Here is a 15,439-nt window from a genome sequence, read left to right as displayed (position 1 = left end):
GGGTTTCAATAATCAACAGCATAAACTCTCACAGCTCATCTGTATGGCTGCCAGAATATACATTGCCCCTCAATGGCTCTCGTCCACTCTTTTAATTAACACAATTGTGGCTAGAGTTTCCAGAATGATACGAAAAAATAGAGATTCCTAAAAATTTGGCAACCATGGTGTGTTTCCTTATGTATACCTGGACTGCCCAGAGTACTCAATATGGGATAGAAAACGAGCAGAAAGAATGTGTGCCGTGTGTCATAATTTTAATAGTCCTAATATTGGCTTCATATTCTCCCAAAAAGGAGAAAAAGATTATCTAAGGCTGGGTTCGCACAGGGCGGATTTGCTGAGGAAATTCTGTCTGGAATTTCGCTGCGGCAAATCCACCTGCTCCTGCTAAACCTAAGATTAGCGAGCCATGTGGATGAGATTTGTCAAAAAACTCGTCCACACAGGACAGCCAATCTGTTGCAGCAAAGCAGTCAGAAGCCAGCGCTGCGGCGCGGATTCCCCATCCGCAGCATGTCTATTTTTTTTCCTTTTCCGTTGCGGCCACGCTGCTCCCTATGGGGGCCACGCTGCTCCCTATGGGAGCGCCGGCTGCAACAAAAAAAAAACATGCTGCCATGTCGCTACACAACCCATGACAAAGTGCCGCGGGTTTTGAAGCTGCGCTCTCCCGGCGGAAATCTCACGGTTTTTTTTTTTGCTGCGGCAAAACCGCAAGATTTCCGGCGGTATTCCGCCCTGTGAGAACCCGGCCTAAAAGACAGCAACAGAAATATCTGTCAGATCTCCTGTAAACGGAACCCTGTGTGGAAGGTAATAGTTTTGTTTTTACTGTGTAATTACATTATTGCACGCCCTGCCAGGGGATTTTTCTGGCTGATCAGCATGTAATAACTTACTTACCAGTTTCCTAATAAAAATCTGTTGAAATTAAATAGTTAAAGTTTCATCTCCCTTTACGGATCGTATCCGTGAGAGGAGATGAAATTACATACCTAAGGTACCTGGATGGGATCTTTATCCGTGGTCATTACCCCGACTACCGCGCATGCGCCTGTCAGCAAAATGGCAGACAAATGCGCAAAAGTTGAGGATTGCCCAGGAAATTTTAAATCTCCCTGCTCCTAGCTACCAAAGGTAGCCACGAGCCTGGAGATTTCACGGGGGGAACGTGGGGAGCAGTCCCTCGTCACATGATCGCCATTATCCAATGAATAATGGCAATGACGTAAAAGTTGAAGCTTGAGCCCCGTTGAACATATTAGAGTCACAATGGGTATGGTTCTGAACACAGGACAAACGGGGGTATCCATTTTGGGTTGAAAGTCTTCATTCATATGTGTGCTGTACAAAAAAAGCTGTTTTTAAAATGACACAATTGCCAAAAAAATGAAAATTGTATATTTTTCCTTCTGCTTTGCTTAGATTCATCCAAAAACTGTGCGGTCAAAATATGCAGTACACCCCTAGATAAATTCGTTAAGGGGTCTAGTTTTCAAAATGGTGTCATTTGTGGGGCTTCTCTAGCGGTTTTGCTGCTCAAGGGCTCTACAAGTGGGCAATGGGGCCTAAAACCTCTTCAAGCAAAATGTCTGTTCTGAAAGCCACCGGCTACTTCTTTCGTGATGGGCCTTGTTGTGCATATAGACATAAGATTAGGGCCGCAATGTGTATGTGTCTGAACACGGGACAAACGGGTATCCAAGTTGGGGTGTAAATCCTTATTTTCATGTGCACTGTAGAAAAAATTGCCCTATAGTTGACGTACTTGCAAAAATATGAAATTTTATTTTTCTCCTCTAAATTGCATTAACTCCTGAAAACAACGTGGGGTCAAAATACTCCTGACCCCCCCTCAGTGAATACATTAAGGGGTGTATTTTTTTAAATGGTGTCATTTGTGGGGGTATTTATCATTCTGACACCTATAAGCCTTTGCAATCTTGGCTTGGTGTAGGAAAACAAAGTGTTCCTCAAAATGTTGATAATTAATGTTAAATTTGTACGTCTACTAAATGGTTTAAAAAAAACTAAATTTTTCATATGTGCGTCCAGAATAAAGGAAACAGATGGAAATATATATCTTATACAAAACTTGTACATATTTGAGATATTGCAATTGAAAATGTGAAAAATGACAATTTTTTTCAAAATTTTCCCAATTTTGGTGCTTTTAATTGATATACGCGAATTATATTGGTCTTTATGGGGTTATTCTATGTTAAAGTAACACATGTCAGATTTTCAAAATTTGGCCTGGTCATTAGGCCTTAGTCAGACGGGCGTTTTTTCGCGCGATTTGCGGATCGCATGACGGATGCGCATCCGCAAATCGCGTGACCGGTGCCCGAAAATCTGCTCCTAGCCGCGTTTCATTAGAAACGGGCCGGAGCTGTCCAGCGCATTGCATTCAATGGAGCCGACAATACAGCCAGCTCCATTGAAAGCAATGCGCTGCGGGCGAGTGTGCAATTCATACAGAAATGTGTTAAAATAAAAAATATATATATACTCACCTTGTCCCGGCAGCCGGAGTTCAGCGCGGCCGGCCTGCAGTGGGTGTGAAGGGGGTGTGAGTCAGACCTGTCCCCTGATTGGCTCAGCGCTGAATTCATGAATGGGTGTGAGTGAGACCTGCCTCTGATTGGCTCAGCGCTGAGCCAATCAGGGGGCAGGTCTGACTCAAACCCCCTTCATACCCACTGCAGGCCGGCCGCGCTGAACTCCGGCTGCTGGGACAAGGTGAGTATATATATTTTTTTTATTTTAACACTTTTCTGGATGAATTGCAGGGAAGGGCTTATATATTTAAGCCCTTCCCGACAATTCATCCCGCGCACGCCGGCAGCCCATTGCTTTCAATGGAGCCGGCTGTATTGCCGGCACCATTGAATTCAATGGGCAAACATCGTTCTTCTCTGCCACAGCTGTTACAGCTGTGACAGAGAAGAATTTGTCTTCTATATGTTCTCAATGGGGTCGGCGCTGCTGCCGCCGGCCCCATTGAGCGCATATAGAAAAGAGAACAGGAATCGCAGATAGGTGCGATCTGCGATTTCTGTTCTATAATTTATCGGACGAGCGCATAGAACGCGCTCATGTGTCCGATATCATTGCAAAGCAATGGTTTTAAAAAATCGCCAGACGCATGCGCAAATCGCGCGAAAAAACGCCCGTCTGACTAAGGCCTTAAGGCGCAAACAGACTTGGTCACTTAGGGAATAATAATTTGAATTTTTTTTTAATAGCAACTAAAGCTACTGAAGACCCAGCTGAGACAGCAGAAAAAATTGGAGTAGCTGCCCTTATTATACAGGTATTGTATAGCCTTATTTTAAAGGGAAACTCATGTATTTTATTAATTATACTGAAGCATGTAGAAAATAATTTTTTAATTGTAGCCACTTGGATTGCCAAGTTTGTTTTTTGTCGTCTTTTTTAATTCTCCCCACCCCCCTCCATGCTCCAAACTATGCTTGAGTAATACTCTTACCGTGACAGTATCTGACAGGTGATGTCACCAGGCCTTATGAACCGTAAATCTGTCATGTACTTCGAATGTAGAAGCCCCGGCATGTTTACGGGACGTCATTGACCGCAGCCTTGGAACAGCCTTTTTGAATAGCACACACTTCTGTCCTGTATTGTCTGATTAGACAGAGGAGCAGGATGTGTATGCTTTCTAGCTGCCGAAATGAATGAGAGGTAATTGGCAGACTTTCTATATATCAGACTATTTGGGTGATATTACGTGGAATGTCTCTCTGCTGGAAAACGCAGGCGTAGAACCATTGATTGCTGCCAGCACCTAAACTCGTTTAACAGCAAATCTTAGGTTGCATTCACACACTCCATGAAAACCGTACTTGTTTACCGAAATGATGCACAATGGTTCAAGCATTTGATGTGGATTTGCCACTTAAAGGGAACCTGTCACCTGACTAAAGAACCATAAACTAACTTATGGTGCTGTTGGGGCAGGTGACACAGAGCGCATAAGGGGTTCTGAAAAGAGTCTAATTTTCAGCCGGTGTGGTCTTCAGTGGCGGCTCTGCAGGATCCAGGGAGCAGGCGAGTATGAAAAATACAGCACTCAGCTCCCTGTCACCACCTACAGCACCCTAAGTTAGTTTATGGTGCTTTAGGCAGGTGATGGGTTCCCTTTAAGAAAATCTGCAGGTGATACACCACGTGTGAAGGTATCCTTAACCCCTTAGTGACAAGCATATTTTTTGCTTTAAGGAGCAAGCAGTTCTCATTGTTGCATTGTAAGAGGCATAACTTGTTGACATAGCTGTAAATGGGTTTGGTTTTTTGGAACAAGTTGTAATTTTTAATGGCGACACTCTGGGGTACATATAATATGTTTTATGACGTTAAGTACCCCTCAGAAACCCCGCAATTGTTGGGGTTTTGTTTTTGCGGCGCTCAGTATTCGGTAAAAATATCATGATTCGTTTGTCTGGATCTGCACGATTACTGCGATGCCAAGATAATATAGATTTTATTTTTTACTACTTTTGCACAATAACACTTTTTTAAAGAAAAATTGTTTAACCCCTTGAGTGGCACGCCCGGAAAATTTCCGGGGCCGAGCTCCACTGCTCATAGCGATACTGCCCGGAAGATTTCCGGGCTATGTGTCACTATGGGAGCTGCAGAGCACAATGCCACAAGCTGTGACAGTGTGCTCTGCCTGCACAGACCCACAGAAAACAAAGCAAGGGCTATGACAGAAGCAGAAGATATTGCCGACATGTCGGCAATGTCCTGCTTTGTTTACAGGTTGCCATAGAGACCATCGGCTTGTCAGAAGCAAGCCGATGGTCTCTGTGGCAGGGAGAGCTGGTTGTTAGCTGTCAGAGGACAGCTAGGTACCTGCTCTTACAGCAGAGATCAGAGAAAACCTCCGATCTCTGCTGTGTTAACCCTTTACATGCTGCAGTCTATGTGACTGCAGCATGTAAAGGGCTGTCACTGCAGCATGTAAAGGGCTGTCACCATCGGACCCCCGGAATGTGATCAGGGGTCCTGATGGGTCCCTGTGGAAGTCCCCTATAGGGACAAAAAAAAATAAAATAAAATAAAAAAAATTTAAAAAAAAAAGTAAAAAAATTATTAAAATAAAAAAAACACTTGTCTCCCTTTACTTTGTAAAAAATCAAAAATACAATCACACATGTGGTATCCATGCGTCGTAATGACCCAGAGAAGGAAGTTAATACATTATTTAACCCCTTAATGACATGGCCCCTTTTTTTCTTTTTTCCCCATTTCTTTTTTTTCTCCCCCCTGTTTAAAAAATCACAACTTGTCCCGCAAAAAACAAGCCCTTATATGGCCATGTCAATGGAAAAATGAAAAAGTTATGGCTCTTGAGACGCAACTGCAAAACTAGTTGAAATTCAATGATTAGACCATTTTAAAAAACCTGCCCTGGTGGGCACGACAGGGTGATAGGAAACCCGCCACTCAAGGGGTTAATCTGCTTGCCGGAGTCTAATAGCGATAACCCTTTTATTCTTCCGCTAATGGATTGGTGTGAGGTTGTTTTTTTTTTTGGTTAACAGTTGTAGTTTTTATTAGTACTATTTTGAGGTACATGGAATTTTTGGATTGCTTTCAATTATGCTTTTTGGGAGGTGAACTAAAAAGAAAAAAAATTGCAATTCTGGCATTGGCTTTTAAAATGTTTACAATGTACAGCATATGAGAGAAATAACAATATTTTCATGGTCCGGGTTGTTGTGAACGCAGTAATGCCTATTAGGTGTTGCTTTTTTACAATTTTCATTGGTATTTCATGCATTTAAAGAGTTTTTATAGGGGTAAAATGCAGTGTGTTCTCAGAAATTGACTGAAGTGGTTGCTGCTTACTCCCTTGTGGGGTTGTTTATCTTTATTTATGGACTTATTCCCCCCCCCCCTTCTCCGAATTAGAAGTTTCTGAGCATAAACTGTGGTCTTGATTAGCTTAAAAAAAGTCACTGGACCAGTTTTAAAAATCGTCCCCACTCGACCATCTCCAATTTTGCTGAAAATTTAACTGGATGTGCATATATGTTTTAAACGAGGTTCTGTAAAGTTTTAGCTCCAGATATCCTATACCCGGAGCACCACAGCCCTTTGTGTGGAGGTCCCACCAACCACACGGCGTCAACAGCAAAGATTTTACAAAGTTTGACATGTGGCCATTGCAGAACTATGGTTACTGTGATGCTGAAATTCTGTGAACATGGAAAATTTACTATCAACACTCACAACAACGTCACTCAAAATGTAACCTCAAAGTAGCTTCAAAATTACGTTGCCTAATGCACAAGCCACATTTTGACACTTTACAACTCAAAAACAAAACCAGCTGGTAGGTTGTGCTTTTACCAACACACTAACCACCTGCATGACCATATATTGCTGCAAAATCAGAACAAAGGCTCATATATTTGTGGAGATATTAACACACAAACATGGTGCAAAACGCTTAAAAACCAAATCTAACCTCCTTTCAAAGTCAAATATCTCAATGTGGGACAGCTCCACATTTATTTTTTGTTATAACACTGGAAAGGGCATAATTGTTTCCTACAAGAATCATCTTTTTCAATTTTGGTGGAAGGAAGAAAAATCCCTTTGAACATGGTGCAATTTCTTCCGCGGAATCCACATTAATTACAGCATTTTTCAGCTATGGAGATTTTTCAAAGTTTGTCATGTAGCTATTGGGGTAAAACAGCAGCAAATGTATAGGGAAATGCCACAGGATACCATACAGAACCCATATACCTCCATGCCCGCCTGTATGACATCTTGTACCGCCTCTAGCTTGCATATGACAGAGTACTAGAGCCTCCATGCCCGCCCATATCCAAGCTTGAGGCGGTATAACAGGGTACTAGAGCCTCCATGCCCGGCCATATCACATCTTCAATCCAAGCTAGAGGCGGTACAACAGGGTACTAGAGCCTGCATGCCCACCCATATCACATCTTTTATCCAAGCTAGAGACAGTACAACAGAGTACTTGAACCTCCATGCCCAGCCATATCACATCTTGTATCCAAGCTAGAGGCAGTACAACAGGGTACTAGAGCCTCCATGCCCACCCGTATCACATCTTGTATCCAAGTTGGAGGCGGTACAACAGGGTACTAGGGCATCTCTTCAAGGGGTTAGTTTTCTGTAATAAATTATCCTTTTGCCCTGGTTAAAGGGACTATAACTCCAATATTTTTTTATTGAATAAAACCAGATAGTGAAACACTTTTACATTTTTCTAATGTTTTTATTTTCTTTAGTGTGTGTTTTTTTTCTTCTGTTGTCTATACATGACTATGGGGGCAGCCATCTTTCCTGAGCTACATATAACACCATTTAGAGAGATGTTTTACAGCAGCTTCTTGGGCCATTCACACAATGGATAGAATCAGAACATTGACTTCTATGTGAGACTGCTCTAGACATGTTCTGTGACCACTGCAGAGGTAATTTTATAGGGAGATAGTCACCGCTTATCACCAATTGTAAATGGTGGATCCTGTGTTATCTACAAATAGTCCTTACCTTTCACTGTAATTCTTCCTGTGATATTAGTGAGACAACTGCTGCAAAGCTTTCTCTATGGAACTGGAAGTATCTACCTATTAGGCTCTGAGGTCATTGTAAAAAAAATGCAGGATTTTAGGTTTTGTGTGTTTGGGGTTTTTTTTGTTTTTGTTTTTTATTCAATTTTTTTGAGAAATTTTTTTAGATGCAATTTGTGTTTGTTGCGGAGATTTCAGCAGGTTAGCAAATATGAAAAAATAATCCAATCTTCGAAAAGAGGAGTGTACAGATGAGTAAAAGGTACAGTCCCTCGCTGTGGGGTTAATATAGTGCCAGGAATCTATTAAATTAGGGTCCTGTAGGATTTTGTGTATCAGGATTTTTTTTATATAGATTGTGACAGAAAAAAAAAACACCAAAAATTCTTTTAAATGTTTTAACTCAAGAATGTGATTTATATAATAGGTTATTTTCTGACACATTCTCTTTAAGTAATGATGGAAGGCAGTATATGTAGTAATGAGAAAAAAAATCTATAAATATTTTCTGTGTTGTAGAGGGAGAAACTAAAATAGGATTGTGATATCTTTGTCTTATTTTACCAATAACTTTAACCACTGGTTTATGGAACGCTCACTGCTATGTAACGTAACGTGTACATTGTAACATAAATGAGTAGATGTTTCAGTGTCGTTTACTAGTTTTGGCATTCTTGCACCAGGATTCAGATGCACAAAGCCAACAATCAAGTAGCTTCTGCTAGCGTATGGTCATATGTATGCATGGCTACATGTCCCTGATAACTGGATCAGGCCTGATTGGAAATTGCTGTTAAATATTGTGTCATCCGTTAACACTGAAATTCTGTTTATCAGGTAATCGTTTTTGTTTTAGGATTTTAAAGGTCCGCTTCAGGCGGATTACAGTTTCAGCTGGGATCTAGCTCTGCAAAGCACTGGAGACACCGGCGTCTTCTTACAGTATACACATGCCCGATTACAAAGGTGAGTTAGAAAGAAGTAAATGATGGCCTTGGCTTTTAATGCTGATTAATAATATTTCAAGAGGTGTTTGTAATAATCAAAGTGGTTTATATATAGGCTCTGTAGGAGGCTCAGCATGCAGTGCTGTTATCAAAATGTCCTACCACACAGCAGCATGCGTAATCCATGGGATTCTTACCATGAATCCACAACAGGAACCATGATTTGAATGTGAAAGGAGCTTTTTAAAACCTAAAACAAACTGAGTGCAATAATCCATAAAATAATTTTGAGTTTACTTCTAAATTTCCGTGCTAAACTGCTCCTAATAATCCCTATTAACAGTTTACTTACTCTTTGGAGTACCAGAGAAGACGACGACTTCAGCGTATCCTGTCTACAAGAGCCTTCTGCCATTGCCACATTGCAGCATCTTCTCAGGTAATAATCCTTGATTCTTCAGTTATACACTGCATTGGTATGTCTAAGGGCCCATTTTGCCACAAGGAGAATCGCTCAAAAATCACTCAGCCATCTTTTGAGCGGTTCTCGTGTCTAAATGCACTGACATCGTGCAGTTTTCATACACGAGTCGTTTATCGCTCACTTCAAGTTTTCTTGAATTGTGCGATCAGCTGTTATCAGTGCAGCTGGCTGTTATCAGCCGGCTGCACTGATGAGATTCTCTGTGCCTGTGTCCTGCTGTGAATTCACAGCGGGGCATGGGTTGAAAGCTTACAGAATACAGCTGCTTGCTTATGCAGAACAGCTGTGTCGTTCTATTAGCAGCCACGGCTGTGTCCCACTCCAGCTGCATAACTGTCTAGTAGCTACTACAAGGTATGCAAAGATGATCGCTCAAAACTGTCACTCAAACTGTCGTTTAAACGACTTTTGAGCGATCATCTGTCAATGTAAATGGGGTGTAAGTAACATATCAGAAAATGTTCATAAGATGTAAAAGGTGCTTGTACTTTTTCCTGTCTTGTGCTTTTCTGAAAAATAAGGACTGTGCTTTCAACCATCTGTTTTACTTTAATCAATAGTGTAAGCGAATATAGGAAAGTTTGTAATACTGTATATCTTATTAAAGAAAAATGCTTCTTTCTCCACTTATGAGATTCCCCTCCTCTCCCTCCCACCTGTATTGGATCATTCACTTTCAATTCTCTTCTAAAAGATACCAGATGGATTGTTAGATCACTGACAGATCATAGACTTCTATGGGCAGCATATAACCTGGAGAGAGGAGAAAAATCAGCTGCAGAGTGAGAGACAAAAGTTTTTTCTATCTCACCCTTGTGGGGCTTAAATATTTTTTAAAACCTAATTTGTATCGCCACTTCTGTAAAACTCTAAAGTATAAAACTATTACATTATTTATCCTATAGTGTGAACGTCCTAAAGAAAATAAATACCAAATGCCAGAATGGCTTTTTTTTACTACTCATTTTGCCTCCCAAAAAATGGAATAAAAAGTCCTATGTACTGATAAAAACAAGTCTTCGTATAACCCCATTGACAGAACATAAAAATACTTTGGGGCTCAGAATATGGGACTCGTGACACTTCTTTATGACTTTTTTTTTTTATGGACACTTTTTTTTTTTAATGTTTTTTTTTTATGACTTAACAAATTTATTTAGATTTTTTTTTTTTTTATCTCCATAATCGTACTGACCCACAAACTACAGTGAATGAGTTTATCACACTGAACACCATAACAATGAAGCCCAAAAACAATGGTAAAATTCCTTTTTCCTTTCCGTTTCACCCACTTAAAAACTGAAGGTTTTCACTACATCATATGATAAATTAAATTGTAATAAATACAACTTGACCAGCAAAAAATAACAGTCCCCATCATCTAGCTCTTGGAAAGCAGAGATGAAAAAAATTACTTGGGCAAGAAGGGATGAAGGAAATATGTCCTTCAGAGTGAATATTTATTTTCCAGTTTTTCTAAGTTAAAATTAGGCAAAAACGGTAGGTGTGTGTATATATAATATTATGATTAATTATAGTATATTGTTAATTTATTTTTTTTCCTGTTTTTCTATAGATATGATGAAGTGATATACAAAACACTGAAGGAGCTTCAACCAAGATATTTGGTTGCATACCTTTTGGCCCTTGGGTTCGTAATGAGTCTTCTAAGCACCGTATTTTAACCATTACATATTTAGCACAAAAAATGATGGGGCTTGTCCTTGTCCAAAAGGCCATATCCTTTCTCCGGTTCTAGTTGTTAAGTTTAGGCTTTTCAGTCCTGTAAAGATTTGTTCAGTCACTTCACTTGTGAACTTGTCGGTGTATAAACCGAAAAGGTTGAGACTAAAATCTTGAAATGTGTTGTTCACCTAAGTTGTTACTCCTAGTCTTCCCCTGTTATGATGGTAACATTTGTGTATAAATTTGTTTTTTGTGTGCCCCTCCTATTTATTAACCTACTCTATAGAAAGTAATATCTGTTGTGCAACAGCCACAAACTTTAATATGTTGCTTTATTCTGAAACATGGTTACATGGCTTTTTCAAAGGAAGAATCTTGCCCAGCTTGTCTTCCCCATAGAGAACAAAATCAAGAGCGATATATTTGTATAGAAAATATGCAAATGTAAGACTAAAGCAAAAAGTTAAGTCTATTTGAGGACCCCATAGAGAATATAGGGTCAAATACAGGAAGTGTAATTTCATCTCCCATTTCAAAAGTATTACTTTACAGTAATGGCTGAGTGTAGATGTTAAAGTTAAGACCTCTACCTGAAACACCTAAAGACCTGAATATTTTGGGGTGTTGACCAATAAACTGTCTGTCACAAAGTGCAGTAGTAAAAATAAAATGCACATAAAAAGCCAAATACATATATATATAGGGGTGTTGACTGGGTTTGGATGTCATAACCGTGGTTTGTGACTTGTAGAACCGACTCACGTTCTGCTGGACTTCAGTCATCCATCTGAATGACCACAATATATCACTACACTTCCACTGGGAATGCCAATGCCTAGCTGGCCTGCTTAGTCATCCACGAAAATACTTGGTACAGACTTGCAGGGGCATCCTAAGTGGTGGTATTCGTGTAGCTTAGATCCAGACAGAACTCTGCTTTGCACCATTTCCTCTATTTCCCTAAGAACATATGTTTAATTTAAGCATTTCCTAAAACCTCTAACAAGTCCTTCTGATCGGACATGAGTAGCAGTTATCTGCGTACACTGCTGTATTTGGTGATTTGGATCAATATTGGGATGAGAAGACCGTAGCTGGCAGTAATCAAGGGAATATGTTCACATCAGGATCTCTCAGTAGTGCAGATTCTAAATCCAGTTTCTTATTTTATAGCCATTTAGCCAATGTGGCAATACACTCGCTGCAAGTTAAAGGGAGCCCTCCAGAAGTTGCACACGTAAGTTCCTCAAGATAATAGCAACCATACTTTTTCTATATGCTTTGTGCCTTGTGTGTACAACAATAATAGGTGGTGTTGGTTGGATGTTTGTTCATATTACCAATTGTTATTACTATTATTTAGATCTGGTCCATTGAGGCATCATCCATTAAAGTGAACATATCACCAGGAAACTGGTATCTCAGCTGCCACCACGTTGTTAAACAGCATCTCAATGGCTTTACAAATGTTTGTGCGTAAAAATATGTAAATAACACCTAGTCAAAATACTACTATATATCCAATGTGCCCAATATGCTAAAGCACTGGCTGAAGTCAGTGGAGGTGTCACCATAGACACCCGAGTCAGGATGTCACACAGGGCAGCAAGCCACTTCTAAACTCTTGGTCCGTGTGCCTCCGCTGTCCTGCCTTCTGGCGCATGCACAGCACGCGAGTGAAATCTAGCTGTCTACACCTTGCTTCACTGTGCATGCAAGGGGTTACTCTGAACGTGCACGAGATTTCAGTATGAAAAGCACTGACTTATTCACAAGGGCAGTGTCAGCGAGAAGCGGAGGAGGCCGACTGACTTGTGTGACCTCTTTACTGGTGGCGCCACCTCTGACTCAAGGCGGTGCATTAGCATATTTGACACGCTGGATGGGATAGAAGTATTTTGACTAGATGCTGTTGGCCGTTTTTAAGGCACAAACCTGTTTGTAGAGCTATGGATATGCTTTTTAACAACATGGTGCCAGCTGAGATACCAGTTCCTTGGAGACAGGTTCCCTTTAACACTATAGGCTATAATATGCATACCTTTTTGTTTCCACAGGCTCGTCTTCAGTTCTTCAATAATATACAAGTAGTTCTGGCAAGTGGAATGAAACTGCTTGGGATTACACCTGTCAATAAAATGTAACATATACCAACATGCATTATTTGTACTTTAAAAAATCTACACTCTATGAAGGTTTTTTTTTTGCTTAAAAAGATCTACATTTGCTATATAAGAGCAACAAACCATTTTATATAGTTGCATTTATAAAATAAAATTAATCTTTTCTTTTTTTTTTTTTTTTTTTTTTTCTTCATTCTATGTTTCGAACATGATGATGGAAGCAGACATATTGCATGAGCTGCTGCTAAAGGCATTTAGAGAGATGCTTTACAGCAGTCATATGGACTACAACCTGTAGATTACTTCTATGGCTGCATGTCCACAGGCAAGGATCCGCCGGCCATAATTTGCCAGCGGATCACGCTGTGTGAAGCTTTCCATAGCGTTGCTATGGAAAGTGCAGCGCCAGCGTCCACAAGCGGAGAATCATAGCGATTCTCCGCTCCCGGGATCTTAATTGCGGCATGCTGCGATTCTCCGTGGTAAGCCTACCAGCTCTCCCCCCTGCTTTCCCACGGTGGAATATTGCTAGTGATATTCCATCACGGCCATGGACAAGGGGGCCTGTGGGAGAGTGTTGTAGATTTGCTCTGTGACCTTTGCAGAGGTCATTGTGTTGAGAGGAGGCGTAGACGAGCTGTGACCATCACCTGCAGTGATATCTATATCTGGGTATTACCTTTCGTCATCAGTCTGCCTTTGATAATGAGATGACTGCAGGAAAGGTCTCTCTAGAATAGGAAATGTCAGGGACCTTTCACATGCAGAATTGTTCGTTAAGATGCACTTAAAGACACAGAAAATTCCACACTAAAATCCGCCTAATTAGGTGCAGCTAATGGAGTGGAGATCTGCAGCAGCAGATTAACCTACAGCTTTGGACGTGATTTGTTTGTTGCACTTCCGTGGATCTGGGGGTCTCACAGTCTCCTATATATTGTGGTTGAATTTTTTGCACAATAATGAACTCCAAGTTTACAATAACTTGTTTTTATTAATTTTCAGGCTCTGAATAATTAAACATGTAGAAATCAACTCTTTATGTATTTTAGTAATGTTACATAATAAAGAGTAGTGGGGGGATGATTTTTGGAAATCTGGAATTGGGAGGGGTCTGTGAGACTTTATGTCCACAGTTAAAGACACAACTTAACCTTTAAGTACATCTTACAGAAATATTCTGCACATGTGAAAGAGGTCCCTCAGACGACTATTACAAAGCCTGGTGGTGCCTTTTAATAGTTGTGTTTTTTTCTAATTCTAGATAATGATATAGAAAATTAAAAAATCTTAAATGTTTAAAGTGGTATTCCCATCTCTGCCAAATGCGATCACGTTAGGAATGTCTTTCTGTGCGAGGCAGCTAGCTGTACTATGCCTTTTCTGTAACTCCCATTCACTTCTATGGCAGTCACGGAAACCGCGTAAGATAGCCTGCTTGTCTTGTTTTCTCAGCTCCCAACCACCGCACAGAGCCCAGGCTGGATTTCAAGGTAAATGCAGATTCCACCTCTAGGAACCGCTCCTACTAGACTTATGGCATATGCAGACCTTTAAGGAAGCTGTTCCTGAAATAAGATCTTTGTACTCTTAAGTTCGGCTACATGTCCACAAAATAAGTAGAAGTTATACTATTGCAAGAGTTAGGGTCCTTTACAGGCCAATCGTTTTGATACCTGTGACCCTGCATGCACCAACTGAGCAACAAATGATAATTTGTCTGGTTATCATTTGTCATCCAGTTTATGCATGCATGAACACTGAAAAATCATCCCCCCCCCCCCCCCCCCCCCATAGTAATGGGCAGTTGTTCATCGCCGGCTCACTTCACCTCTGTTTACTTAGCTACGATGGGCCCTGTGTAAATAGCTTGGACAACCTGTCGGGCATCTGCTCCCAACAGGTCATCCCGTATCCAAGGGGCCTTATTTGTAGAAAGGTTACACTAGCCGTAGCTGAATGATTTTGTCTGTCTACATTTCTAAATGGATTCACTGGAGCTTCCAATGTTACGCTCCAATGAGAGAGAAATAGTTGCATGACTTTTATAAAGCAATTTCCAATATGCAATCCTAACAATGATTGAGATAAAATATGTTTCAATTAGACTATTATTGGCGAAATGAAAAAAGAGAAATGAAAAACTACACAAACAGAATTTTTGTTATAACTTACTGTAAAATCACTTTCGCGTCTTGTTCATTGGGGGACACAGCAAGACCTTGGGTATAGCTGAGGCCACTATGATGTGACACTAAGCAAAGAAAGAGTTCACTCTTCCTACCAGCTATCCCCCCTCCTTCAGGCACTGACCTAAATTAGTTTGTACGTAAGCAGTAGGGGATGACAGAGGAAAACCTGACGTTGAACCATACAGCCTATAAGTAGAACAGTAGTTCTAGAGAACGTCATACCAGATCAAGGGACGCCTTAGAAAAGATGTCGGCACCAGTATAAGCAACTGGGTTGGTACTGTTCACCCCACAATGAACGTGACTGATTTTACAGTAAATTATACTAGAAATCCTGTTTTCTTGCCCGTATCATTGGGGGACACAGCAAGACCTTGGGCCATTCCAGAGACGTATCCAAGGGGGACGGGACAGGAAAAAAAAA

General features: G+C 40.6%; 1 protein-coding gene across 2 annotated transcripts in view; it reads left to right on the top strand.

The window, feature by feature from the left end:
• Positions 1-12,998, top strand: part of RARS2 (arginyl-tRNA synthetase 2, mitochondrial) — a 48,941-nt gene extending 35,943 nt beyond the window's left edge. For both annotated transcript variants that reach the window (XM_066605190.1, XM_066605198.1), the window contains 6 exons: positions 3,252-3,319; positions 8,440-8,549; positions 8,874-8,969; positions 10,591-10,665; positions 11,874-11,937; positions 12,758-12,998. In XM_066605190.1, coding sequence (XP_066461287.1) covers positions 3,252-3,319; positions 8,440-8,549; positions 8,874-8,969; positions 10,591-10,665; positions 11,874-11,937; positions 12,758-12,844 — 500 coding nt within the window. In that variant the 3' untranslated portion in view covers positions 12,845-12,998. The remainder of the gene's footprint in view (positions 1-3,251; positions 3,320-8,439; positions 8,550-8,873; positions 8,970-10,590; positions 10,666-11,873; positions 11,938-12,757) is intronic.
• Positions 12,999-15,439: the final 2,441 nt, after the last annotated feature.

The sequence above is a fragment of the Eleutherodactylus coqui genome, chromosome 1, assembly GCF_035609145.1.
Source record: "Eleutherodactylus coqui strain aEleCoq1 chromosome 1, aEleCoq1.hap1, whole genome shotgun sequence".
NCBI classification, from domain to species: domain Eukaryota; kingdom Metazoa; phylum Chordata; class Amphibia; order Anura; family Eleutherodactylidae; genus Eleutherodactylus; species Eleutherodactylus coqui.
Note: the sequence above shows the minus strand (reverse complement) of the source record. Positions and strands in the feature narration are given on the sequence as shown.